Source organism: Acomys russatus, chromosome 19, assembly GCF_903995435.1.
Source record: "Acomys russatus chromosome 19, mAcoRus1.1, whole genome shotgun sequence".
Taxonomy (NCBI): domain Eukaryota; kingdom Metazoa; phylum Chordata; class Mammalia; order Rodentia; family Muridae; genus Acomys; species Acomys russatus.
This window is the reverse complement of record NC_067155.1, coordinates 18,158,212-18,185,887: the sequence shown is the minus strand read 5'-3', so window position 1 is coordinate 18,185,887 and position 27,676 is coordinate 18,158,212. Positions and strand designations below refer to the sequence as shown.

At 52.5% G+C, this 27,676-nt stretch overlaps 1 protein-coding gene across 1 annotated transcript; it reads right to left on the bottom strand.

Annotated features, from left to right (window-relative positions):
* Positions 1-1,741: 1,741 nt before the first annotated feature.
* Fbxo27 (F-box protein 27) lies at positions 1,742-8,908 on the bottom strand. The gene is made up of 6 exons (XM_051162810.1): positions 8,697-8,908; positions 8,124-8,504; positions 6,493-6,604; positions 6,310-6,405; positions 3,743-3,878; positions 1,742-1,951 (listed from the first exon to the last, which is right to left on the bottom strand). Exons 1-6 carry the CDS (start codon positions 8,743-8,745, stop codon positions 1,808-1,810), a joined length of 918 nt encoding a protein of 305 aa, XP_051018767.1. The 5' UTR covers positions 8,746-8,908; the 3' UTR covers positions 1,742-1,807.
* Positions 8,909-27,676: the final 18,768 nt, after the last annotated feature.

The window sequence follows — 27,676 nt, the reverse complement described above, 5'->3', positions numbered from 1 at the left end:
CAATGAAGACTGGACTCACCCCAAGGAACTGAGTCTAAAGAGAGCTACGTCTCCTGCTCCCCATTAACCTCTCTCTCCTACCTAGGGTCTGTGGGTTAGAATGGAGGTATGTGCTTTAAAGGACCCCAAGAAAAGGAGGTTTTAAAATGATCAAAGCCTACGGTGCCGGAGGTGGTAAACAGGATATTCTCTCTAAGAGTTTATCCGGGAATGCAGCTTTGTCTTACTGTACACATGCCTGGTTCTGGCCGGATGAGCCATTCCAATCTTGTGCCCAAACATAATGATAGTACAACTGAATAGGATCTGGGTTTGATGGCTGGGTGTAATGGAAGTTTTGGGTCTTTAAAACCTCAGTTAAAGTCGGGTGTGGTGGCGCACGCCTTTAATCCTAGCACTTGGGAGGCAGAGGCAGGCAGATCGCTGTGAGTTCGAGGCCATCCTGGTCTACAAAGAGAGCCTAGGACAGCCAAGGCTACACAGAGAAACCTTGTCTCAAAAAACCAAAACCAAACAAACAAACAAATAAAAACTCAGTTATTAGTGCACGTCTTTAATCCCAGTCCTCAGGAGGCAGAGGCAGGTGAATCGCTGTGAGTTCGAGGCCAGCCTAGTCTACAAAATGAGTCCAGGACAGCCAAGGCTACACAGAGAGACCTTGTCTCGGAAAAAAATAAAAAAAATAAAAAACAACCACAGCAAAAAACAAGACCAAATCAAACCAAGAAAAAGATTTGAACCAGCTTAGGCAAAATAATCAATTTATTACAGTGCAGCTTGGCAGACAGATATTGCTGGTGTGTTGTTCTCTCATCGTTTGAGAAAATGACAAATAACTTGAATCATCACACAGTCACAGAGGTCTTTGAGGACCAGGGCCTGGGCTGTAGGCACTTCCTCATTGTTTGGAGAAAATCTGTGGGCAGGTACCCTAGTTACCCTGCTACAAGGGGACCTGGTGGTAGCCATGAGCGCTTTGGGCTCCTGACCCGAAAGGGAGCTAGAATTTTGCAAGCCCATAAATTCTAAGTTCAGACATGAGTTCGGGGACAAAGAAAATCCCTGAGGCAGAAACAGGAGGTGACAAGAGCGGTCGCCGGGGACGTTGCTCGGTGGGCAGACTAAGCTTGTCAAGCAAGCGCTAAACCCTTGGCTTGTCCTCACCACTGCGCAAAACTGAGTGGGGCTGGTGCGCGCCCAGAGTCTCGGCACTTGAGCGGCAAAGGCAGGAGTTCAAGGTTACCCTCGGCTTGTAGCCAGCCGGGATACATGAGAACCTGTCTTTCAAACAGAGTTGGGGCCGGATGTGGTGGCGCACGCCTTTAATCCCAGCACTCGGGAGGCAGAGGCAGGCGGATCGCTGTGAGTTCGAGGCCAGCCTGGTCTACAAAGCGAGTCCAGGGCAGCCAAGGCTACACAGAGAAGCCCTGTCTCGAAAAAGAAAAAAACAAAAAACAAAAAATAAAAAAATAAAAAATAAAACAGAGTTGGGGGGAATCAAGCCCTGGCGACAGGGCACAGAGGGATCAGACTGAAATAGAGGCGGCTTGGGATATCTCTGAGACCAGCATGCACCGGTGTTCCCAGGCACCCGTGCGCCCCAGGCAGCAGCAATGGCTAAATTTGATGGAGGATTCCAGTGTCCCAGACTCTGAAAACATGGCGGAAGCAGGACCCTCCTTCACTGCATCCGAGAGCTTCATGTGCCAGGGAGGTATGAGTGCCTGGTTCATGCCAGATCCCAGCCGACAGCCCCAGCTCCTGGAAGGCACGGTTGGGTTGTCTCGCCCAAAATGGTGGCCCTTGACTAGGACTGACGGACTCTCACGATCACACTGGAGTTGGTCACTCTGGCCCCATAGTGGCCAGCCCAGAACTGTGTGTCTTGGCCCCGGTGTTCAAAAGACACAAAACGGACGCCCCTCCTGATGTTGGAGAAGACGTGGGTGACCTGGAGGTAGAGGGAATCAGTCAGCCTTGGCCACGGCCCTACCCTTCAGCTCACGACACGGTCTGATTGCTGTTGTGTGAACAGTAGAGACCCAGCCCGGCTTTCTCCGTGTACTGGCATGAGAGGGCAGGGCTAGGGACATAGCTCAGCTGACACCGTGCCTGGCATGCGAGTTCAGACCCCTGACGCCCATGTGCAAGCCGGCTGCAGTGGCATATCTGTGTACAGCTCTAGTCTTGGGACGGGCAGCTGGATCCTCACTAGCCAGTCAGCCTAGCCAAGCCATCTGCTCCTTACTCAGGGAGAGACACTGACTCAAAAACAAAGGTGGAGGGTGATAGAGAAAGAAAGACACACGACACTGGTCTCTCTGCGTTCCGGATACACAGCCCTTCATACACATCACACACATAACATTAAGAACCAAAGACAGACAGATGGCCAAATGACTGGTATTGATCATAAAGCACCATGTGGGGGGTGGGGAGACCGTCAAAGCCCCCACGACCCTAATGTAAAAACAATTTTACTCTCCTGGTTTAATTGTTGTCCTGGAGGCTTGCTGCCTCCTTCTGCCGGCCTAGGCCTAGTTCTGGAAGCTTCTAGCCGCTGTACAATCTAACCCAGGCCTAGAGTGTGTTCAGCCTCTGAGACTTACTGCTGAATAAGCTCGCCCTCTCTTGTTCTTTCTGAGCCCTGGGCTGGCTGCTTCAGCTCCGCTGTTCTGGCTCCAACTCTCATCCCAGCTGCCTTATTTACTCTGGCTTCTCTCCACCTGGAATTGCTCTGCTTGGCCTCAGACTAACTCAGCGATCTGCTCTAATCTCCTGGCTCCTTCTCATTCTCTGGCTCCTTCAGTCTTCACCTGAGTTCTCTCTCTGCAACCCGTCTCTCTGTTACTGTCCTGGTAAAACTCCCTCCTCTCTCTGTAAAACTGCCTCTTAAGTAGCTTCTCTTTCCTCTCTCTTCTCATGAGAGTTGGGCGTATCCTATTCTGTCAAATCTTATATGATTCGTCATCTTTTCTGCCTCTAAATTAGACATCACTTTCATGTGCTTCCTTCTACAAACAAGCTTTACTTTTATTTGGTATTAAAGACATGCACCCCCACGCCTGGACCTAAGCTTTTCTTTACCTGATAACTCGCTCTATACCAGGCTGGCCTTGAACTCAGATCTGTTTGCCTCTGTCTCCTGGGTTAAAGGCGTGTTTAGTACTGCATGCATGAGATCACAGACATAGCCCTCAAGCAAAACTCATTCATACACATAAAAGGAAATAAATTAGTTACAAACAAAGGTTTTAAAATTTATTCCTAAACCGGGTGTGGTGGCACATGCCTGTAATCCCAGCACTCGGGAGGCAGAGGCAGGCGGATCGCTGTGAGTTCGAGGCCAGCCTGGTCTACAAAGGGAGTCCAGGACAGCCAGGGCTACACAGAGAGGCCCTGTCTCGGAAAACAAAACTAAAACAAGCAACAACAACAACAACAAAAGACTTATTAGTATACCAGCTAGATCACACAAACCAAGAAGATCTTTGGATATGATCTCTCTCTCTCTCTCTCTTCAAGACAGGGTCTCTCTGTGTAGCCCTGGCTGTCCTGGACTCGTTTTGTAGACCAGGCTGGCCTCGAACTCACAGAGATCCGCCTGCCTCTGCCTCCCGAGTGCTGGGATTAAAGGCGTGCGCCACCACCGCCTGGACGTGATCTCTTGCCAGAACAGCCCTGTTCTGTGCTACACCCTCACCCCAGCCAGTGAGAGGTTCATCCTCAGCCAGCGGCTCACCTGATGGTACGTATCATTGTTCCATCGTTCTATGGGTTCCGGCGTAGCCGAGAACTTATCGATGACGTTGTGGTGAGCATCAAGAAGCTTGACAAGGAGTCGGTACTTACAGCCACAGTCGTGGCAGGCTCCCCACCTGTCGGGGAGAGCAGATCGGAATGTGTCACCGTCTCTTTGGGTGTCGAGGCTCCCCGTGGGTACAAATTAAGCCCCTCAAAAAGGGTCTCGTGGGGGCCTGGCAAGATGGCTAAGTCAGTGAGATGCTTGACACCCAAGAGTGAGAACCTGGGCTGGGCGTGACTGGGCGTGGCTGGGCGTGGCTGGTTGGGGCTGGGCGTGGCAGCAGAGGCAAGTGGACCTCTGTGAGTTTTAGGCCAGTTGTTTTTTTGGTTTGGTTTTTCGAGACAGGGTTTCTCTGTGTAATCTTGGCTGTCCTGGACTCGCTTTGTAAACCAGGCTGGCCTCGAACTCACAGCGATCCGCCTGCCTCTGCCTCCCGAGTGCTGGGATTAAAGGCGTGCACCACCACTGCCCAGTTTCTGTTTTTTTTTTTTTTTTTCAAGACAGGGTTTCTCTGTACAGCCCAGGCTGTCCTAGACTCTCTCTGTAGACCAGGCTGGCCTCCAACTCACAGCGATCCCCGTGCCTCTGCCTCCAGATACATGCTTATAACCCCGGGCGGGCCGAGCCAGGTGGACAGCTCCTGAGGAATCATGGGATGATGGGAAGCTGACCTCTCACCTCTGTGGTATGCACACACCTATGGCCTGTGCGTGAGCCGTATGAGCCTGCCCTGACCCGCAGATCTTACAAGATGGGCCTGCTGGCCCGGGCATGTATGTAATTCCCGTTGTTACAGAGGCTGACAGGGAAGTATCTCAAATACAAGGCCAGCCTGGGAAACTTGCTGAGCTCCTGCCTCACCGAGTCTCACAGAAGTAAAAAGGGACCTGGCGTGTGTGGCTTAGTGGTGGTGGGTTTTTCCTGGCATACAGGAGGCACTGGGTTCGATCCCCAGTTCCTACACTCGTCTCCACCCCAATAAGATGTTCTCGTGAAACCGATTTCTGGAGCCTTGCCAAGAAACCGTGTCCTCTCGGAATGTCTTCCTTGGAGACTCAAGTCATGCTGAATAGCCTAAGGGACTGACTGAGGGCAAGGGCTGGCCAGGCCCAGAGATAAGCTTAGGTGAGAGCTGATCTAGAAAGATCCATAAAGGGCTGGAGAGATGGCTCAGCGGTTAAGAGCACTGGCTGCTCTTCCAGAGGACCTGAGTTCAATTCCCAGCAACCACATGGCGGCTCACAACCATCTGTAATGTGATCTGGCGCCCTCTTCTGGTCTGTGGGTGTACATGCAGGCAGAGCACTGTATACGTAATAAATAAATAAATTAAAAGAAAGATCCGTAAAGCAATTTAGGGCTGTGAGTTTAAGTCACTTTGGCCTGGAGGCCATGGTTAACGAAGCTGATAATCAGCCAAAAAAACTATACAGAGAGCTGAAAGTCCTCCATGCATCTCAATACACAGGACTGCCAGGCTGGGAGCACTTCCTGACTCCACGGAGACAGGCCATGGGACCAAGGTTTTTAAAATGTGCTCACACTTACAAAGCCTTGACTGAGCTGGGTGTGGTGGCGCACGCCTTTAATCTCAGCACTCGGGAGGCAGAGGCAGGCGGATCGCTGAGTTCAAGGCCAGCCTGGTCTACAAAGTGAGTCCAGGATGGCCAAGGCTACACAGAGAGACCCTGTCTCAAAAAACAAAACAAAACAAACAAACAAAACAAAACCCAAAGCCCTGTCTATGTTTCATGTGAACTCACTTTATTTCAGTTTCTTTTTTTTTTTTTTTTAAGATTTATTTATTTATTATGTATGCAATGCTCTGCCTGCGTGTACACCTGCAGGCCTGAAGAGGGTGCCAGATCTCATTACAGATGGTTGTGAGCCACCATGTGGTTGCTGGGAACTGAACTCAGGACCTCTAGAAGAGCAGACAGTGCTCTTAACCTCTGAGCCATCTCTCCAGCCCTATTTCAGTTTCTTTAAAAAGATGTTTATTGGGGCTGGAGAGATGGCTCAGTGGTTAAGAGCACTGCCTGCTCTTCCAAAGGACCCGAGTTCAGTTTCCAGCACCCATGTGGCGGCTCACAACTGTAACTCCAAGATCTGACACCCTCACACTAATGAACATTAAAAAAAAAAAAAAGATATTTATTTATTATGTGTGTATAGTGTTCTGCCTGCATGTACGCCTGCAGGCCAGAAGAGGGCACCAGATCTCCATTATAGATGGTTGTGAGCCACCATGTGGTTGCTGGGAATTGAACTCGGGACCCTTGGAGGAACAGCCAGTGCCCTTAACCTCTGAGCTGTCTCTCCAGCCCTGCGTGCTTCTCTTTAAAGATGAGGTGCTGTTCTATAGCCCACACTGGTCTTGATCTCACCTCTGCCATCCTGGGATTCACCATAATCCTTTTAATTCACAGTGCTGGGATTACCAGTGTGCGCCACAGGCCACAGTGCTCGGCGCAGGGCGTCTCCTGGGCCCCTCGCGCACTCACCAGTCAGACACAACGATCTCCACACCTCCGCTGTCCAGCAGCCCTGGCCACAGCCCATTCTCCTGCAGGTCCACGACTTGCTTCTTGCGACACCATCTAGGAAGGTGGCAGAGGGGTTGTGAGAGCAGGCGGGGCCGTTCTCAACGCGAGGGGCTCTGGCCCTTGGGGGTACGGGGCTTTCACCTGAAGGAAGTCACAAAGCAGGTCTGTGCGGGGGCCCCTGGCACGGGCCTCCGGTTGTTCTCCACCGCCCAGCCGTCCCCACCGTGCTTCACCACCCACTTCTGTAGGCCTTCTGTAAAAATGAACACAGCGGAAGCCGGCTGATGGCGCAACCGGGGATGCTGAGGCGAGGCGTCCGCCCCCATCCCCAAAACACTCGCCCCTCCACCACAATCTGAGAAGAATTAGAAATCATAGCAGGCAGGATTGCTCGGAGGGGAAACCTTGATTCAACCCCCAGAATTCATGCAAAAATAAAAGGAGCGGCCGGGCGGTGGTGGCGCACGCCTTTAATCCCAGCACTCGGGAGGCAGAGGCTGGCAGATCACTGTGAGTTCGAGGCCAGCCTGGTCTACAAAGTGAGTCCAGGACAGCTAAGGCTACACAGAGAAACCCTGTCTCAAAAAACAACAACAACAACAACAAAAACCAAAATAAATAAATACATAAATAAATAACACTTCATGTTTGTGCACCACGTGTGTGCCCGGCGCCTTTGGAGGCCAGAAGAGAGGGCGATGTCCTCCGTGACTACAGCTGCAGATGGGTGTGAGCTTCCATGTGAGTGCTGGAATCTGAACTCAGGACCTTTGGACGAGCCAGGGCCCTTAGCTGCTGAGATAACTTTCCAGCGGGGGGGGGGGCTGGAGTTGGGGGTGGGGTCCGGGAGACACCAAGAAACAAACAAACAAACAAAAACAACTACTAAAAAATTTTTTTTAAAGCTAGGAGCTGTTCCTCCAGGGGACCTGAGTCCCCAACTTCCAAGCCAGGCAGCCTCCCGTAACTCCAATTCCAGGAGATCTCTCTTTTGACCTTCAACAATCGTGCACGCGCACACACGCACACACACACACACACACACACACACACTAACAAAAATTAATTTTAAAAATTCAAAAGCCCAGCCAAGGCTGCACAGAGAAACTCTGTCTCGGAAAAACCAAAATAATAATAACAACAACAACAATAATAATAAATAAATAGAAGCCAATCAGACAAAAGCTATTGATGCGCGCCAGTTGTAATTGCTCCTCGGTGGCTCCCCGGTGCGCCTTATCTCTCAGACAGAGGGTAGGCAGTTCGGTCCCCTCCCAAGCTACCTTGTGGTCTGTCAGGTCCTTCCAGTCTCTCTAAGTGGGTCAAGTGTGACCCTTCTTCTAGCCCCTCCCCCTGCTCCATCGGCAGACCTGCCTCTGAGTCTACTTGTCCCTTAGACCTCGCCCATTACCTCTCGTGACTCCGTCCTATTCCCTCTCACTGGTCCCCTTGTGGTCCCAACCCTCAGCACCTTTCCACGGGGTTGCCTAGGGGGCCCTGCCTCGAAAACTCTCCCATCTGGCCCACGGTGGTCCAGCCCCCATCCCTTCCCATTGGTTCCCTCGTGGCCACACCCTCGTTCCGTCCAGGGATTGTCTTGTGACTCCAGCCTCCCAAAGGCTTCTTTCCTGGCCCCGCGTCGCCCTTCATCCATTGCGGTGGATTCTCTCCTGGCGTTGTCCAGTAGCATCTTTGGGGCCCCCGTCCTTCGCTTTGCGCTACGGTCCCCTCTCACGGCCCCGCCCTCGCTGCGCTCCCGGGGGCTCCCTCACCTTGGCCACAGGGGTTGCGGATGAGGTTGCGCCCCAGGGGTTGCCGTGCGCAGAACCGGCCCAGCGGGCAGGGCACTTCTTCGTGGGCCCGGGGCAGGCAGCGGCGGGTCAGGGTCACCAGGGCGCGGCCGGTGGCGCTGCGGTCCCGAGCTAGCAGCAGCAGCCACAGGGCCTGGCCGTCCACCATGGCGCGCCAGGCGCGGCACACCCGGCGGCAGCGTTTCAGCAGCGTGCGCGGGGGCACATAGCTCAGCACCAGCAGGAGCAGCTCCGGGGGCAGACCGCTCAGCTCCAGCGCCTCCTGGGGCTCGGGCTCCGGCGTGGGATGCCGGGTCCTGGAAGTCCAGGTACCCGTGGTACCCGTACCCCGTTTGCTTGAGTCTGCGGCAGGGGGCGGGGGGTCAGATGTCAGTGACCAGCCGCCTCCGCGTCACGCAGCCTTGCAAGGCCCGCACCTCGAGACTGACAGCTCCGAAGTCATGTGCCACCTCCCCATGTCCCTCGCCGCCTCGCTGTCCCCAAGCCACCCTCTCCCCCCAAATTCCCCACTCCTCCCAGTCCACTAGCGCTCACCAGCACCCCTGCCAGCTCCCTTCCGCGGCCTGGAGGACTTCGAAGCCATCACCCTGCCTAATGCTCTCTCGTTCCCAGGTGGGACCGCTGCGATTCACTGGCGGCCTCTCACTTCATAATGTCCAGCCCTTTGGTTCCAGACCCCACCCCCTTCCGGCCTTCTGCGGACAGCCTGGGAATCCACCTGAAGACAGAGAGTAGGTCAGGGCTCAGAGACAGCCCTAGCCATTCCGCAAAAACAACCCAACGCTTGGAGTGACCCTAAATCCGCAGTAGACGCCTGGCATCTGCTAACTATAATTTTGTCTAGACAACCAAACGGAAGGCTCCACGCCTTAAACGCCTTAGTTACCGTTAATGTCAGACATTGTCATGCGCCATTTCTAGGGGGGGAGGGGGAACCAGGCTCTAGAGGACGAAAAAATAACCCCACTAACCGGAAGCATCAGCTAAAGTTTACTGATTCCGATTTTGCCAAGTTAGCACATCACAAAGACCTGCCTGCCTCAGCTTTAATAGTGCTCGGCCAAGCCGGGGCGTGGTGGATCCCAGCACTCGGGAGGCAGAGGCAGGAGGATCTCTGTGAGTTCTAGGCTCAGCCTGGCCTGCAAAAAGAAGTTCCAGGACAGCCAGGGATATTACACAGAGAAACCTTGTCTTACAAAAGAAAACAAAAACAAACAAACAAACAAACAAACAAACAAAAACAGAGGTTCTGGGCCTTGAAAGGCATGTCCCACTGTGATCAGCTGCTCGGGAGGCAGAGGCAGGTGGATGGAGGTGTGCTGGGAGGTCAGCCCGGTCCAGGACAGCCAAGGCCACACAGAGAAACCCTGTCTTGAAAAGAAGAACAAAAAATAAAAATAAAAAACAAAAAACAAAAAATTACTTTTTAAATTTTGTTTGCTGTGTAGGGATGTCTTGCCTGCACTCATGCCACCATGACTTTTGTGCCTAGGAAGGGCGGAGGGACATCCTCCCCGGGGTTCCCTGGGACTGGGGTTACAAAGGGTTGTGAGCACCTAGGAAAATGCCAGTAAGGTCCTCGTGGAAGACCTTAATCCAAGCGCTGTCAGCCTGAGCCATCTCTCCAGCCACACCCAGAGCACGTGCCGTCTTTGATCTCGCTAGGTAGCCAAGCATGACACTGAACCTCTCTGCCTCTGGAGTAGTGGAATTCCAGGCAAGGGTCGCCATACCCTGTTGGCAGAGCTTTCATTTTAACCTGTGTGTCAGCTCTGTCCAGTGCAAACCTATGTGAACTATTTTTTTTTTAATTTATTTATTATTTATACAGTATTCTGCCTGTATGTACCCCTACAGGCCAGAAGAGGGCAGCAGATCACATTACAGATAGTTGTGAGCCACCATGTGGTTGCTGGGAATTGAACTCAGGACCTCTGGAAGAGCAGCCAGTGGTCTTAACCGCTGAGCCACCTCTCCAGCCTCCGTATGTGTACTACTAAAGGTTAACAAATGAAACTGGCCCCAGGTTCTTGCACACACCGAGCTTACTTTATGAAGGGAGAAACATGACTAATAACATAAGTAGACAAAATAAGCAGCCTGTGTGTGCGTGTGTATGCATGTGTGTGTGTTTGGGCATGTGTTTGCCTGTGCACATGTGTGCATTCATGTGTGTGCATGTGAGTGCGTGTGCACGTGTGTGTATGTGTGTGTGCATGTGTGTGTATGTGTGTATGTATGTGTGTGTGTCTGTGTGTGTGTATGTGTGTGTATCTGTGTGTGTCTGTGTGTGTGTATGTGTGTCTGTGTGTGTGTATGTGTGTGTCTGTGTGTCTATGTGTGTGTATGTGTGTGTGTGCGTGTCTGGGCATGATGTGGATTCCAGTTACTCGTGGGATGATACAAGAATATTTTACACTCTGGGCCTGCCTGGACAACTTTGAGCCCATCTGAAAATAAAAAGTCAGGAGAGCTACATATAGCACTTTAGCAGCAAGATAAAAGGCTTCAGGTAAAGGCTCAGTCTTTAGGACAGGAAAGGCACACAAGGAAAACAGCCAGGCGCAGGCATGGTGGAGCACACCTTTATTCTCCCTGCTCTGGAAGGAGGGACAGGTGGGTCTCTGTGAGCTCCAGGCCAGCCTGGTCTACATAGTGAGGCCAGAGAGAGGGGGTGGGGGAGGGAGGGAGGGGAGGGAAGGAGGGGTGGTGAGAGAGGGAGGGGAAGGGGGAGAGGGAGAGAAAGACACAAAGGAAGGAAGGAAATAGCTTACTAACTCCCAAACTCTCTCTGTAAATGTGGAAAAGAACAGCATGGTTAACGAGTGAGCATTTTGGGTTTTTTTGAGACAGGGTCTCTCTGTGTAGCCTTGGCTGTCCTGGACTCACTTTGTAGACCAGGCTGGCCTCGAACTCACAGAGGTCCACCTGCCTCTGCCTCCCGAGTGCTGGGATTACAGGTGTGTGCCACCACCGCCCGGCATGTGAATGAGCATTTACACCCCATAAGGTGCATAAGCCATGATGGCCAGACTCCGAGTGAGAAAATTATTCAGCATTATTATTGGTCCATGCTGTTTAAAAAAAAGGTGCAGGCAAGGGCCTGGGCCGTGAGCAGGCTGGCTGGGTGGAGAAGACCAGAGACCCCCTCATCGGAGAGGCCGGCGACTTGACTAAGAAGCAGGCTACAAAGGTTTATTCATTTTATTTAATCTCCCGCCCCCCCCCCCCCCGTGCTGGCTATCAAACCCAAGACCTTGCTCAAGGGCCACTGAATTCCACCTGTCCCCAGCTTTTAGGTGTTAGAGGCAGTCTTACTCTCCAGTTCAGACTGATGACTTCCTCCTTAGTGTGTGTGTGGGTCTGTGTGTGTGTGTGTGTGTGTGCGCGCGCGCGCGTGAGGTCTGTGATACCATACCTGACTAATATATACGATTTTTTGTTTATGTGTGATGTATGCTGCTGTGGCTGCTGCGCATGTGTGTGCTGTGCGTGCGTGCGTGTCTTTACCACAGCAACACTGTTAGGTCCAAAATGGCAGTGCCGGTGACAACGTCCTAAACTGAAAGACGTTGGCCAGCTAAACAGAAGGATTGCTACCAGATAAACCAATGCGTAATGGTGGGTTTCTGTTTACCAGGCCTTAGACCACCAGGAGCCTCCCTTCATCGTCCCAACGGTCAACTACCTCAGGCAAGGGCATCTAGCCCACGTCACTGTAAAGACCCCACCCTGCTCACCGTTGTATGCAATCCGTGTGCTTTTACACCGTTTGCTGCCTGTCGGGAGATAGCCTTGGCAGTTTGATCCCAAATAAGCTTTCTTTTTACCCGTGGAGTGGTGGGAACCCCAGCTGACAACCAGGCTTCTGGAGGCTAAAGGCCAGCTCCTGGCGGTCAGTTCTCTCCTTCCACGTTTCTGTGGGACCTGGGGGGTTTGTGCTGAGTTCACTAGGCTTGGCAACAAGCACCACCCCGACCCCCCTCAATCCACCAGGCTCCTTAATGGATACATTGTCAATAAGTGCTTTACCACTGAGGCATTCCGATGCATTTAAGAGAAGATGGATGTAGGGACCACTGGTTTAGAACGGCTGGCCTCCTAAGGGGGATGCTTTCTCTCTGTGTAACAATTTGGTACTCTTGATGCCGTGTGCAGGGTGTAGGCGGTCACTTATCCAAGGAGACATCATGAAGCCGGTGTTGTGGCACGCATCCGCAGTCCCGGCACCCTGGGGAAGAGGAGGAGGAGGAGGAGGAGGAGGGTCAGAAATTAAGTTCATCCACTGTATAATTCAAGGCCATCTCCGGCTACGTGAAACCCCACCTTTACATTTTTATTTGTTCTAGCCGGGCCTGTTGGCACACGCCTTTAATGCTAGCACTCAGGAGGTAGAGGCAGGTGGATCACTGTGAATTCGAGGTCACCCTGGTGTGCAAAGCGAGTCTGGGACAGCCAAGGCTACACAGAGAAACCTTGTCTGGAAAAAAAAAAAAAAAAAAAAAAAAAAAAAAACAGAGAAAGAAAAATAAAAAATAAAAAAAGAAAGAAAAGAAAGCCCCTAACATGTTTACATAAAATAAAACACCTAGTACCAAAGTGTGACCACTACTCAGTTCCCTTTTCTGTTCCACAATTCTCTCCACAGAAGCAGGTCCCTGTCAGTGCCTGGAATTACATCTGCTCTGTACTCTGGAAAAAAGTAATGTCTGTACAGGCTCAAGACTATACTGAGTAGAGCCTGGGACAGTGGCGCACGCCTTTAATCCCAGCACTCGTGAGGCAGAGGCAGGGGGATCGTTGTGAGTCCGAGGCCAGCCTGGTCTACAAAGCGAGTCCAGGATAGCCAGGGCTACACAGAGAGACCCTGTGTCAAAAAAAAAAAAAAAAAAAAGGGACTCGGGGGTGGGGGCGGGGCCACGGGACACTGAATCCCAGAGAAATGAGCATTCCCACCGGAATCTCAAACTGCAAGAAAAAATAAAGCCCCAGGCAGAGGGCGGTCTCTATGGAGAGAATCTGCCGGGCTCTAACACCTTCAGGGACCATCGCACAGGAACCGCCTGAAGCGCCAGCAGCCATCAACGCTGTGTCAGCGGGTGGCCAGGCCACACCTTGACTGCTTGAGTGTGCTTATTTCCGCCCCCTGCTTAAATTTTCATCTCGCACCGGGCATGGTGGCGCACGCTTTTTAATCCCAGGAAGAGGCAGACGGATCGCTGTGAGTTCGAGGCCAGCCTGTCTCAGAAACAACAACAACAACAATAATAATAATAATAATAATAATAATAATAATAATAATAATAAAAATAAAAATAATAAAATGTTTCCATAACCTCTTGTCCCAGCCCCTCCTACTGACGGATGTTACGGAATGCACACTTAGGTCGTTGTGGCTTTGTTCTGGGTTTCCTGTTTGTTTTTTTTTTTTTTTTTTTTGTTTTTCGAGTCAGGGTCTCTCTGTGTAGCCTTGGCTGTCCTGGACACACTTTGTAGACCAGGCTGGCCTCGAACTCACAGCGATCCGCCTGCCTCTGGGTTTCCTGTTTAAAGATAGCACGCAGCCAAAAGTTTTATCGGGTAGTTGGCCATGGGGACCTGTAGGGGTGTTGCTTGCTAGGGCTGTAGCACGGGTACCGGGTCTTTTGTTTTCCATCAGGACATGGGAACTTCCGCCTTCTTCCGAGATCTTATACGTTTGGTCCTGTGCTTGCTTCGTCGCGTCTAGGCACGGACTGAGCAGTAGAGCTTTTTCTCTCCTGGCATGCACGTGTACCCAGAACTGGTTAGGGCTGGCTGGGCTCCCGCTCTCTAGTTACAGACGGATTTGACTGCAAATTAGTCACACAAGAGTTGTTAGGGAAGACGTGGTACTTTGCCTGGAAAGCTCCTCACCGGGTGGGGGAGGGGGAGGGATGGACTGAGGGGGGAGGGGGCGGCAGGGTTTCTTTGGGTTGCTAAACTATCTCCTTAGTCTATCCATGTCAACAGCACCCTTGCTGGCTCCCCTCCGTGGGCCTGAGGGTCCCGAGCCCCGGTGATAGTGAGGCCAGGAATTAGGCACCTTGCCACCCTTCCTCTCCCAAACCCCCTAACACTCCCCCGCCCCCTCTCCTGATGATACCTTGTTGCTTGGTGGTGCTTACCTCTCAGGCTACTGCAGAGGGAAGACGTTGGCTTCCCATAAAGAATGGAGATGAGGCAGCCCACTGTGCAGCCATTGGCAGCTCATGGCTGCCTGCCACTCAGTCCCTCTTCCTCTTTATTTGTTTATTATTTAAAGAATATTTTTTTGTATACCGTGCTCTGCCTGCATGTACTCCTGAAGGCCAGAAGAGGGCACCAGATCTCATTATAGATGGTTGTGAGCCACCATGTGGTTGCTGGGAATTGAACTCAGGACCTCTGGAAGAACAGTCAGTGTTCTTAACCTCTGAGCCATCTCTCCACCCTCTTCCTCTTTCAAAGCTCTTATGTATGTATTTATTTATTTGCTTATTTACTTTTGTGCATTTGGCGTTTTGCCTGCATGCCTGTCTGTCACTGTGAGAGCAGGTGTCAGATCCCAGGGAATCCAGGTTGCAGACAGTTGTGGGCTGCCACGCGGGTGCCGGGAATTGAACCCAGGTCCTTTGGAAGAGCAGCCAGTGCTCTTAACTGCTGAGCTGTCTCTCCAGCCCCTCAAAGGCCTTTCATAAAACACCAAACAAGGGCTGGAGAGATGGCTCAGTGGTTAAGAGCACTGCCTGCTCTTCCAAAGGACTCGGGTTCAATTCCCAGCACCCACATGGCAGCTCACAACTGTCTGTAACTCCAAAATTTGACACCCACACACCAATACACATAAATTAAAATTAAATAAAATATTTTTTTAAAAAAAAAACACCAAACAAAAAGTGAGAAACAGAAATCTGCTTTTGGGACGACCCCTGTTGGGCAGATGTGACACCTTGTCCCCTGTCATCCAATAAACCTCCTTCACCTTTGCACTCACCTGTTGCTTACTGGTTTCCTCAGACTCGTGAGTAAGAACCTGGTGTTTGCCTCAGGCATGGGGAGTTCCGGTAACCCTTGCTTCCAGCACCTTTGGACTAATACTAAGCCTTCTGGATCTGTTGACATGACTCCAGCAAACTTAAAAAAAAATCCGCCCACCCGGGCATGGTGGCGCACACCTGTAATCCCAGCTCTCGGGGAGGCAGAGGCAGGAGGATCGCTGTGAGTCCAGGACAGCCAGGGCTACACAGAGAAACCCTGTCTCAAAAAAAAAAAAAAGAAAAAAAGAAAAAAAAAAAGAAAAAAAAAAGAAAGAAAGAAAGAAGGAAAAAACAACTTCCAAGTCTCATTTTGGTGGCTGCTGGCTATGTGCTTCGTGTTTCCCCATGAACTCTATCTCTGTGTAACTAAAGTGGGAATTCAGGTCCAACCCAGTGCGACATCCTAGCTGGGATTTAAAGAAAACCCAACAGACCCTAATTCTTCTTCCAAGGAGAATGCCAGTTCTGGGCTGGGACTCTGATCCTCATCTTCCTATGGTGTGGGCCAATAGAAGGAGACCAATGCCAGTTACTGATGGTCCTTACCTGGCTCCTATACACAGGACCCTGAGGTTCTACCTGCTCTCTGTCTCTGTCTCTCTGTCTCTCCCCCCAACCTCTTCTTGGTTTTTCAGACAGAGTCCTGGACTCACTCTGTAGACCAGGCTGGCCTCGAACTCACAGCGATCCACCTGCCTCTGCCTCCTGAGTGCTGAGATTAAAAGCGTGCGCCACCACCGCCCAGCTATATTCATGTTCCTGAAGACAACTTTTCTTTGGTATTTGGGTTTTTATCCCCTGCCCCCAAAGAGGGGGAATCCCTGACTTAGTTACTGTATCATTTGGAACTCATGACATTAAATTGCTAGACCACACAGCTCCCTTAACTGAGCACACCCTGAACTGTATAAGTCAAATGTTTTGAGTTGAACTGAGTGCCAGGACATACCCTCTTTGCACTCAGAGGTCTCTACGAGATCTTATGGTCTAGAACCCAGAAAGAGATTGGCCTTCTCAGTCAATTCGTTGTCTTGGGAGCATCCTCAGTGCCATAAGCAGAGAGGACCAATTCAGTATCTGTATCCTTGTAATCTGCCAGCGTCATCTACACCCTTGTCAACTCTCCTCCTCAGCTGGGAAGACCCTTGGCTCTGCTGATAGGAATTTTTGTTTTTTGTTTTTTGTTTTAAATGTGTCTGCTTTGATGGCTTGTTAATACGTGCGCCACGAGCATGCAATGTTCGTGGCGGCCAGAAGAGGGCGTCAGATCGCTTGGAACTGGAGCTAGCAGCCCGGCTGTGAGCCCTCTGCAAGATAAGCCAATGCTCTCAACCTTGTGGCCGTCTCTCCAGCCCGGCTGAAGGACTTTGTACTGAGAGCACACTTGTTTTTCATTCGGCAGGAAGGGAGCTGTGCACACACGGATCACAGGCAGCCCAGCACATTGCTAACGGCTTCTTCCGAATTAAATCTGACTTCTGACTGTCAGCTCTTTGAGTAAACCTCAGTGTAAAAGATTCAATTCCCGGGCAGGCGTGGTGGGGCACACCTGTAATCCCAGCACTCGGGAAGGCAGAGGCAGGAGGATCTCCATGAATTCGAGGCTTTCTGCTGATGTCTTCCCATCCCGTGATAGTTTCCTGCCGACTCTGATCACTTCCCCCCTAGTATGTAAGATGCTCGGCGGTTTAATAAACTCGCAGGTTGAGTCATCAGTTCGGGCTGACCTCCTGTCAGCCCTCTGTCCTGTTTATCTCCTCATTCCTGATCCTCCTGCTCCACGTCTTGCCATCTGGGACCCTTACCCCTGTAGGACCAAGTTACTTCCTGGTCCTTGCTTCCATCCTCACTGCTGCAAACAACACCAGAAAACAGAATTTCCGGTTTAATTGGCTTGAGTTGGAAGTTCTGGCACTGGGCAGAGTGAGTGTTCTGGCAAGCCGAGCCGAGCCGAGGAGGATGCCTTTACAGGCATGAAAAGGCTGAGGAAACATAACAGGACAAAAAGATGAATGGCTTCCATTGGGCAGCTCATTGGGTAAAAGTGGCTTGCGGCCAAACGTGCGGACCTCAGTCCGATCCCTGGGATCCACATGGTAAGAGAGAAGCAACTGCCAACAGTTGTCCTGTGACGTCCACGGATATGCTGTGGCATATGTGAACCCATACATTTGGCACCCCTCCACTCCCACACACTAAGTAAAGAAATAAACACAATAGGAATTATGTTAAAAAGAACATAATAGATATACTAGAAATTAGTAAGGGGAAAAAAAAATAATGGGGCCAGGTGTGGTGGCGCACGCCTTTAATCCCAGCACTCGGGAGGCAGAGACAGGCGGATCGCTGTGAGTTCAAGGCCAGCCTGGTCTACAGAGCGAGTACAGGACAGCCAAGGCTACACAGAGAGACCCTGTCTCGAAAAAAGAAAAACAAAAGATCGATGGGTTCAGAGTTTGCAGTTACTTTCCATATAATAATGAAAACCGGGCTGGGGAATTAAGAGGCTCCTGATCGCCCCAACTACGTCAGGCATCCGACGGCTGCATTTGATTCTGTCTCTAACGGGGCTGCTTGCCTCTTCTGGCCTCTGTGGGCATTCACGTGCACACACACAGTTGCACACTCACACACTTACACACACACTCACATGCACACACACTCTCATGCAGGAGCACTCACATACACACACACAAACACCCAAACAAAACTAAAAACAAAAACAAATTTTTTTTTTCTGAGACAGGGTCTCTCTGTGTAGCCCTGGCTGTCCTGGACTCGCTCTGTAGACCAGGCTGGCCTTGAACTCACAGCAATCCCTCTGCCTCTGCCTCCTGAGTGCTGGGATTAAAGGCATGTGCCACTATGCCGGGCCCCCCCAAAAAATTTTTTTTTAAAGTGAAAGGAGAGAAGATGTCTTCTGTGCCCACAAAATCTGGTCTGTCTGGGAATGCAGGCACTCTCTCTCATGATTTCTTGAATAAACAAATTCAATTCACGTTTCCACTCAGGGGAGGGCATGCCAAGTTGGTTTGGCCAGTTGGCTATGATGAAGGAGGTGGCTCCGAACCAGCTGCCTTGGCTGCCACCTGTAAATTAGATCCGACAATTCCAACAAACACAAGAAAGGGTGATTAGCCTCTTTCAGCATCAGGAAAACACACATTAAAACTACCACTCATGGCCCAGATGTCAAGACAAACAAACAGCTTTTAATGCTGGGGCCAAGATGGGACACTCACCCTCTTCTGACCACAAGCGCGTGAGTGGCGGCTGGAACCGCTGCCTCGCCACGTTGGCAGGCCGTCCCTAACTGCAGCCGAGAGCGTGCCCTGCAGCTGTGCTCTCACATGCTCAGGGACACGTGTGCATAGGTACACAGGAAATTCAAGAGCACTCCCAACATTCTTACTGTCACGGGTTTAAACAAACCAAACCGACAATGTCTGCCCACGGTGGTGGATGGCAAATCGATGCTTCAGTAAGCCACAAGCCCAAGGGGAGGACCTGCCAAATACAATGGGGGGTGGGTGGGGGGGAAGAGCTCAGACAATAAGGCTAAGGAGATAAGCCAGACGCAGCAGCAGCAGCAGCAGCCGCAGCGCAGGGAGAGCGCATTTCAGAAGGATGTGCTCAGCTGTGTCTGGGAACCGAGCTTTCTGTGCAGTCCTGGCTGGCCCGGAACTCAGGCGGTCTCTGGTCCTACAGATAGAGCCCTGGGCTTGGCACGTGTGAGGTGAGCACTCTACCCACTGAGCCACGCCCGCCCAGGCCTGACCCGGGGCGTTCTGGGTTCCCCCACCCTGTGGATATCAGAAAACACAACCGAGCTTTGATCCACACACTCAGGGTCAGGAGTGCAGTGAGCCCGGATGTGTGGTGAATCTCCTCACCTGGCAAGTGCGTCTTCAGCCAGCACCTGCTGTGCGTCCTCTGGGTCAATTCTCTCTCTTCCAGCCAAGCGCTACCCTAGTTGCTCTCTACCACAGACCTCCATACCAAGCCCCCTGCCTGGCGCGGTGAGGGCTTGGAAATCAGTCGCCTGTAAACTGAGGTTGCCACAGCACCTCTGGGGGTTCCACCTATTTTATCTGTTAGTTCACAGACCTCAGGAAAATCCCCACTTTAGGTTACCCTTCCTTCCCCCTCTCCCTCCTTAAAAAAAATATTTATTTGCCAGGCGGTGGTGGCGCACGCCTTTAATCCCAGCACTTGGGAGGCAGAGGCAGGCGGATCGCTGTGAGTTCGAGGCCAGCCTGGTCTACAAAGCAAGTCCAGGACAGCTAAGGCTACACAGAGAGACCCTGTCTTGAAAAACCAAAAACAAACAAACAAACAAACAAACAAAATAAGAAAACAAAAACAAAACAAAAAAACCAAGTTGGGTAAAATGGCACACACCCCTAGTCTCAGCATTAGGGAAGCTGAGGCAGGAGGATCACTGAAGTGTGAGGCCAGCCTGGCAATAGAATGATAGTTTGTTTCAAGAGGTAAATTAGTAATAATAATAATAACGTTGCTGATGCTGATGCTGATGCTGATGCTGATGCTGGGAGTAGTGGCACATGTCTTTAATCCCAGCACTTGAGAGGACAGACAAAGGTGGAGCTCTGTGAGTTCAAGGCCAGCTTGGTCTACATAGGGTCCAGGCAACCAGAGCTACAGTGAGACTCTGTCTCAAAAAAGGTGAATAAATAGGGACTGTAGAAGTTAAGCTGAGGACCCAGAGGACTTAAGTTTATGCTAGTGGCATAAAACACACACTCATACACACACATGCACACACACATGCACACACATACACACACATGCACACACACATGCACACACATGCACACACACACACACACACACACACACACACACACACACACAGACAGAGACAGACAGAAAAAATCTAAAAATATACAAATAAGCCGGGCGTGGTGGCGCACACCTTTAATCCTAGCACTCGGGAGGCAGAGGCAGGCGGATCGCTGTGACTTCGAGGCCAGCCTGGTCTACACAGTGAGTCCAGGACAGCCAAGGCTACACAGAGAGACCCTGTCTCGAAAAACCAAAAACCAAAACCAAACAAACAAACAAACAAATAATACTAAAAAATTAAAGCCATGTGATTAGAACCCTCACATAACTCTGCAGGGGGGGCAGCCAGGCTGTAGCTGGCCGCTGGCCTGCAGCCTAAGTTATTTCCCAACTAGAGATGCTATCATACCCATCTGGTCATTGCCTTATTGTCTGCTTCCCCCTCACATCGGAGGCCATAAATCTATCCACATATCTCAAGGAACGAGGGTGTGGTAACCATCCCAACAGCAGGTGTCCAGCCACGCTTTCTTCCATGGTGCGCTGCTACCTGGACTCGCTCCAAACTGTACAGCCGTCACGTTTTGGTCTATGCCTGGAACCTCCAGAACGCACCTCGGTGGGTGCCACTGGCTACAGCTGGGCTGGCTGCCTGTTTCTGAACCAGTCGTGCTCAGGGGTTGGGGAGGCTCCCGCTGTCCCAAGGTGCGCAGTGAAAACACAGCTGAAGGGACGTGGGACACCCTCCACCGTGCCCTCCACACTGGGGATGGGAGTCGGTGTAGGACGTTCCTGTGGCTTTCTCACAAGGTTTTCTGCAACACGGGATCCCCATTGATGTTGACTCCCAATACTCAATCCACTGATTTCATGGAGGGACACTGGGAGTGTTTGCTTCAAAAACCTCCGGACCCCTTGTGTTAGCATATGCCTGTAATTTCCAGCACTTGGCAGGATGAGGCAGGTGGATTGCGCTGAGTTCTGGGCTAGCCTGAGCTACATAGCTGCATCCCTGTCTCCAAAAGAGACACTCTGTGGATAAAAGAGAAGCCTCAAGGTGCACACACCCACACACCCCCCCACACACACACATAGGCGTTACACTTTTTCAAACGTACTTTATTTGGGATTCTTTAGTGCCTACACCTCCTTTCCAACCCACCCATCCCAGATAGGAGAGAAAAGAGGTTAATGGGAACAGGAGAAGTAGATCATTTTAGACTAAGTTCCTTGGAGCGACTCTGCCCTTTGTCGGTGAGGATTTCAGCAGACACATTGACCAGCAAAGCAGCAGTTCAGCAAAGGTGACTGCGACCGCGGCAGCAGGAACCCGCAACCGTGAGGTGCTCTCTGCAGCAGCTCTAAGAGCTTCATGAAGTGGAGCGACGAACAGCAAAACGACAGGAGGCGATTTCCAGACCAAAAAGCTAAGCCTCTTGTTTTGTGCTCATATACATGTATGTGTGTGTATGTGTGTGTGTGTATACACACACATACACACACACAAACACACACACTCATAGTCTGTACTAGGATGTTTATTAGTTGGCAAAGACCACGCCCCGCCAAGAGGCGGTTCCTCTTCCAGAGGACAAACATCACCTATTCTCTCACAAGTCTGTTTCCACACACCACACCACACACACACACACACACACACACACACACACAGAGGAAGCAGCAGATACCACCCCCGGTGACAAGGAAACTATGGGATGGGAGCATGGCCCAGCTGTGGGGCACTTACCTAAAGTCCCCCAGTGAGGGCCTGTGGCTACGGCTCAGGGGTAGAGCACTCGCGCAGCGTGCAAGGTGCCCTCGCACGCGCACACACAGAAGCAACCGCACGGAATGCCAAGCGACCACAGCGACGATGGCGGTGGCTGCTTTGTTTCTGCGGGCTGTGACTGACTAGTGCCCTCACCCCATCCCAGGGCCCACATGTGCGGTGAGAGGACGGCTTGCACCACGCGGGTCCCCGGGACCGAAGTTGCCTTGTCAGGCTGAGCCACCTCAGCAGCACCTGTTCGGGGTGGTTTTAGATGGAGATCTTAATCTGTAGCCCAGGATGACTTCAAACTTGGGGTCCTCCCAGCGTTAGTTAGGGCTCTCTAGAGGAACAGGGCTCACAGGATGAACCTGTCTCCTATGTATGTATGTATCCTCTATCTATCTATGTATCTATCATCTATCATGTGTCTGTCTGTCTGTCTGTCTATCTGTCTACCTACCAACCAACCTATCCCCCTCTCATATCCGAGGAGGCCATTAAGGGTAGGAGACCTCAAGTTCCAGGCCAGCCTGGGATACATAACGAGATCCTATACAAAGAGAAAAGAGGTTAATTCCAGCACTCAGAAGGCAGAGGCAGGCCAATACCTACGAGTTCAAGGCCGACCCGGTCTATTTAGTGATTTCCAAGGCAGCCTAGGTTACATAGTGAGACTTTTATTTCAAAATAAAACAATAAATAAATACACCTTAAAATGAAGGATGGAGCCGGGTGGTGGTGGCGCGCGCCTTTAGTCCCAGCACTCGGGAGGGAGAGGCAGGTGGATCCCTGTGAGTTCGAGGCCAGCCTGGTCTACAAAGCGAGTCCAGGACAGCCAAGGCTACACAGAGAAACCCTGTCTCAAAAAACAAAACAAAATAGAGCCAACAAAGGCAGGATCTCAGGAACCCAAACTGGCCCTGAATTCCCTGTGTGGCTGAAGATGGCCTTGAACTCCTGGCCTGTTCGCTCCTCACTGTTCTGGGATCACAGGAGATCACCGCTGTTCCTGGTTTAGGGAGTTTATAGCGAACGAACCCACTGCTAGGCAAAGCACACAACCAAATGGGTTACATCCCCTGGCCAGAATGTGACAAGGAAGGCGGGCAGAGTGCTGGGACTTAAGCAGAGTGTTTCCTCACACGAGGCTTGGCACAGCAAAGGCCCTGAGGTGGCAAGAAAATAGCCCAGCCGTGCTCAACCCGTGGGTCGGGACCCCCACGGGGGAGGGTCGCATATCAGCTATATCCTGTATACTAGATAGTTACACTCCCGCTCACAGCAGTGGCAAAAATCACAGTTATGAAGTAACAACAAAAATAATTGTATGGTTGGGGCTGTCCTTCTCGACTTGAGGAACTGTACCAAAGGGTCACAGGGTCACGGCGTTAGGGAGGTTGAGAACCAGAGCCTGAGGCTGTGTCACAAGATGAGTCAGTGAGTATTTGAGAGGTCACCGGGTCAGAGAGATGACAGGGGCAGATCTTGTGGAGCACACACAGAGCTTAGCCATTTCCTCAGAGCCAGATGACAGGCGGGGCGGGGGGGGGGGGGGCGTGCAGTAGCCTCCTGCGCATGCTCCAGGCTCCTCATAGATGGGTGGGGAAGGGTTAGGGTCTCCTCCCTGGGTCCAGGCTGGGGCTGGGGCTGGGGCTGGGGCTGGGGTTGGGGCTGGGGCTGGGGTTGGGACTGGGGCTGGGGCTGGGGTTGGGACTGGGGTTGGGGTTGGGGCTGGGGCTGGGGTTGGGGCTGGGGTTGGGGCTGGGGTTGGGGTTGGTACTGGGGCTGGGGCTGGGGTTGGGGCTGGGGCTGGGGCTGGGGTTGGGGCTGGGGTTGGGGTTGGGGCTGGGGCTGGGGTTCGGGCTGGGGCTGGGGCTGGGGTTGGGCTTGGGGCTGGGGCTGGGGTTCAGGCTGGGGCTGGGGCTGGGGTTGAGGCTTGGGCTAGGGCTGGGGTTGGGGCTGGGGATGGGGCTGGGGTTCGGGCTGGGGCTGGGGTTGGGGCTAGGGCTGGGGTTGGGGCTGGGGCTGGGGTTGGGGCTGGGGTTGGGGCTGGGGCTGGGGTTGGGGCTGGAGTTGGGGCTGGGGCTGGGGCTGGGGTTGGGGCTGGGACTGGGGTTGGGGCTGGGGCTGGGGTTGGGGCTGGGGTTGGGGCTGGGGCTGGGGTTCGGGTTGGGGCTGGGGCTAGGGTTGGGGCTGGGGTTGGGCTTGGGGCTGGGGCTGGGCTTGGGCTTGGGGCTGGGGTTCGGGCTAGGGCTGGGACTGGGGTTGGGGCTGGAGCTGGGGTTTGGGTTGGGGCTGGGGTTGGGGCTGGGGCTGGGGTTCGGGTTGGGGCTGGGGTTGGGGTTGGGGCTGGGGCTGGGGCTGGGGTTGGGGCTGGAGTTGGGCTTGGGGCTGGGGTTGGGATTGGGGCTGGGGCTGGGGTTCAGGCTGGGGCTGGGGCTGGGGTTGGGGCTTGGGCTAGGGCTGGGGTTGGGGCTGGGGATGGGGCTGGGGTTCGGGCTGGGGCTGGGGTTGGGGCTAGGGCTGGGGTTGGGGCTGGGGCTGGGGTTGAGGCTGGGGCTGGGGTTGGGGCTGGAGTTGGGGCTGGGGCTGGGGTTGGGGCTGGGGCTGGGGCTGGGGTTGGGGCTGGGGCTGGGGCTAGCATTAGGGCTCAGGCTGGGGCTGGAGCTAACAGGAGCAGGGAGGCAGCAAGGCGAATGGAACAGCCAGCAGATGCCAGATAAGTTAGATGAAGGGTTGGCGCTGGGGCTGGTAGTGAGTGTGACAAGGACTTGGCCTGGCAGCCTGGCAGGACTAGGTAGGGTCCAGTCCACAATGGGCTTTCCCCCGGGTGGTGGCGCACGCCTTTAATCCCAGCACTCGGGAGGCAGAGGCAGGCGGATCGCTGTGAGTTCGAGGCCAGCCTGGTCTACAAAGTGAGTCCAGGACGGCCAAGGCTACACAGAGAAACCCTGTCTCGAAAAACAAAAAACAAAAGCACAATGGGCTTTCCTAGCCAATCGTGCAGGGGACTATGCCACTCCCAGGCCTCTGAGTCATATGGGGTTACCTTGGGGGTTGCAGACACCTGACAGTGACTGGTTCTGGGTGTCCCCCTAGCCCGGGGTGGCATTTTCTTTTGGCTGCCTCTTAGGTCTTTGGAAGATGACAGCACCTAGGCCAGGTGTGGCTGTGGAGAGCTGACCTGAGAAAGGCGGGACATGCAGGATGTGGCCCTCAGGCCTCAGAGGGAGGAAGGGATGGAAAAGAAAGACCCAGGAAAGCTGGGGTTCCGGCAGAGAAGGAGCTCGGAGAGGGGGCGCGTTCTGCGAGACACACAGGTGGCTGGGGACACATGCTGAAGTAGGGATCCCCGCCCAGAACCTGTAGGAAGAGCCCTGAGGGATGAAGGAAGTTGCCGTAGGTGGTGTTGAGGTGGGGGTTGCACTGGGGACTGTCCCCGCTACACTACTCCACTTCCCACCACCCACCCAGCCCCAAAGCCCGAGACAGTCCAACGTTTAAGGGCGGGACACTTCCCATACTCCAAAATAGCACGGAGAGACCAGACCATTCGGTAAAGCAACACTTTCAGGATTGCTTTAAGAACCCAGTCCCTTGTGCGGGGCGGTGATGCCTTTAATCTCAGCACTCGGTGAGGCAGGCGGATCGCTGTGAGTTCGAGGCCAGCCTGGTCTACAAAGCGAGTCCAGGACAGCCAAGGCTACACAGAGAGAAACAAAACAAAACAAAACAAAACAAAACACATCCTGCCTCCTCTCCCCAGCCTGTGATTTGCCCACGGAGAGTTTGAAGGCTACAGGCTCAATCCCCAAGTGATGATGGGTGATGATGATGCCAGGGGTGGTGTTTGTGAGGCCCCTCCCATCTTCTGGTTCTCTCTCTTGGGTAGGTGGCGACCATCCTGATCCCACGCGCAGGGCTCCCTCTCCTATGAGCTGCCCTCTGACCCGCACGAGTACACTGTAGACACATATACACAGACTCACACACGCCCCATCGTGTACAGACATAATTGCACAACACACACACACACACACACACACACACGCCCCATTGTGCACATACATAATTTTACACGTGGGGCATTGCTGGGCAAGGTCGAAGTCCACCCCTCCTCTGGTTAGCCGTTCTGACGTGCTCAAAAAATGGGGTGACTCCCTTTTGATTCCAGCGGGCCCCTAAATCCCATCTGGTAAGAGGTGTTCCCCCCTTCTCGATATAAGGCTCTTAAGATATTCACTATAAACAGAAGCTGTGACCTGGGATCGCCCCCCCCCCTTTTTTTTTACAACCCTCAATTCCCCTTTTACAACTCCCGGGGCATTTAACTCCCCCCACCCCCCACCCCCATTCACTAGCGGGGGTCTGTCCTTCTTTTCCGGCCTTTTTGGTCCTTTTGGTGCTTCCTTTTATGTCCTCCCCTTTTCGCCTTGTCTGTCCTTTTGGTATTTTGGCTTTTGGCTCAGCTTAGACTCCCCCCTTCTACACCGAATGCATGATATAAAGTTTAGCTCCTGGCTCTCCCGTCTGTCTCTTTCCCGCTCCTGATCCCCGTGGTTTGCTTTCTGCACTTTCTAAGCCCTGGCGCTGCCTCCCTGCTGGTGAGAAACAGCCAGGCCTTGGGGCCTCTTCCCGACAGAGAGGCCTGAGTACCGGGATTCTGCCTGCTCCATAGGCGGATCCCGGTAGGTTAAAGCCTGCACTCACTCCAGGAGAGAGCGGCAGCTGCGCCCCTTTATAGTCCTGAGGCACCTGGGCCTCGGAGCTGTGGGCAAGCATGCTCCCCCATAGCAAGGAGGATTAAAGGCCTGCACCACCATTTCCTCTTTATTACAATAAGAACATGGTCCTGATCTAAAAACAATTTACAGGTGGGTATACTATATGATCCATAAATCTCACTTCAGAATAATGAATATAAAAGCATTTATTATGACAAAAATCTATGGTGATAAAAATCAAAACAGAAGTTACCCCAGGAGTTAAGAAGTGAGTGGTGAGAAGACTGACGATAAAGGGGCTCAAAGGAACTTTCTGAAATGCTGGGACCATTCTCTCTCTGAAATGGGGTGCTGTGCAGTTGTCAAAGCCCATCAAATGACGCGGTTAAGGTAGGCAGATTTTATTGCAGTTCAACACAAGTGGAATCGAATATAGGTTTAAAAATATCTGTTCAGAAACTTTTTTTTTAATGTATTTGTCCATTTAATCTTTAATCTCAGGATTTAGGAGGCCTGGGCAGGAGTTCAAGGTCATTACCAGTGATTTTGAGGCCAGCCTGAACTACAGGAAACCCTGTCTCAAAGAGCAAAACAAAGAAACAAACTACATTTAAGTTTGGAAAATGAAACTAAACCGAGGGCCAGCAAGACGGCTCAGTGGTAAAGGCCTTTGATACCACGGCTGATGTCCTGAGTTTGATCTCCAGGACACACATAGAGGAATGAGAGAGCAGTGGCCTGCCGGTTGTCCTTTGCCCTCCACACACCTGCCATGGCACACCAAAATCCGAGGGCCAGTAAGATGGCGCGGTGGAAAGAGGTCCCATCCACCAATCATGACAACCTGCTTCAGTCACGTATTAGGAGAGACACCGCACAGCTAGGGATGTGCTTTGGTGGGAGAGCACCTGTCTAGAATCTACCAGTAAGGACTGGGTGCACGACTCAGTGGTGGAATGCTTGCCAAGCCTGCGTGAGGCTCTGGGCTTCATCCCCTGTGCAAGCTTGTGGGGGGAGGCAGCAGCAGCGGCGGGGCACTCCTGTAATGCCAACACTCAGGAAGGCAGAGGCAAGCGGATCTCTGTGAGTTCCAGGCCAGCCTGGTCTACAAAGCGAGTCCAGACAGCCAAGGCTACACAGAGAGACCCTGTCCCAAAACAAAGAAACAACAAAACC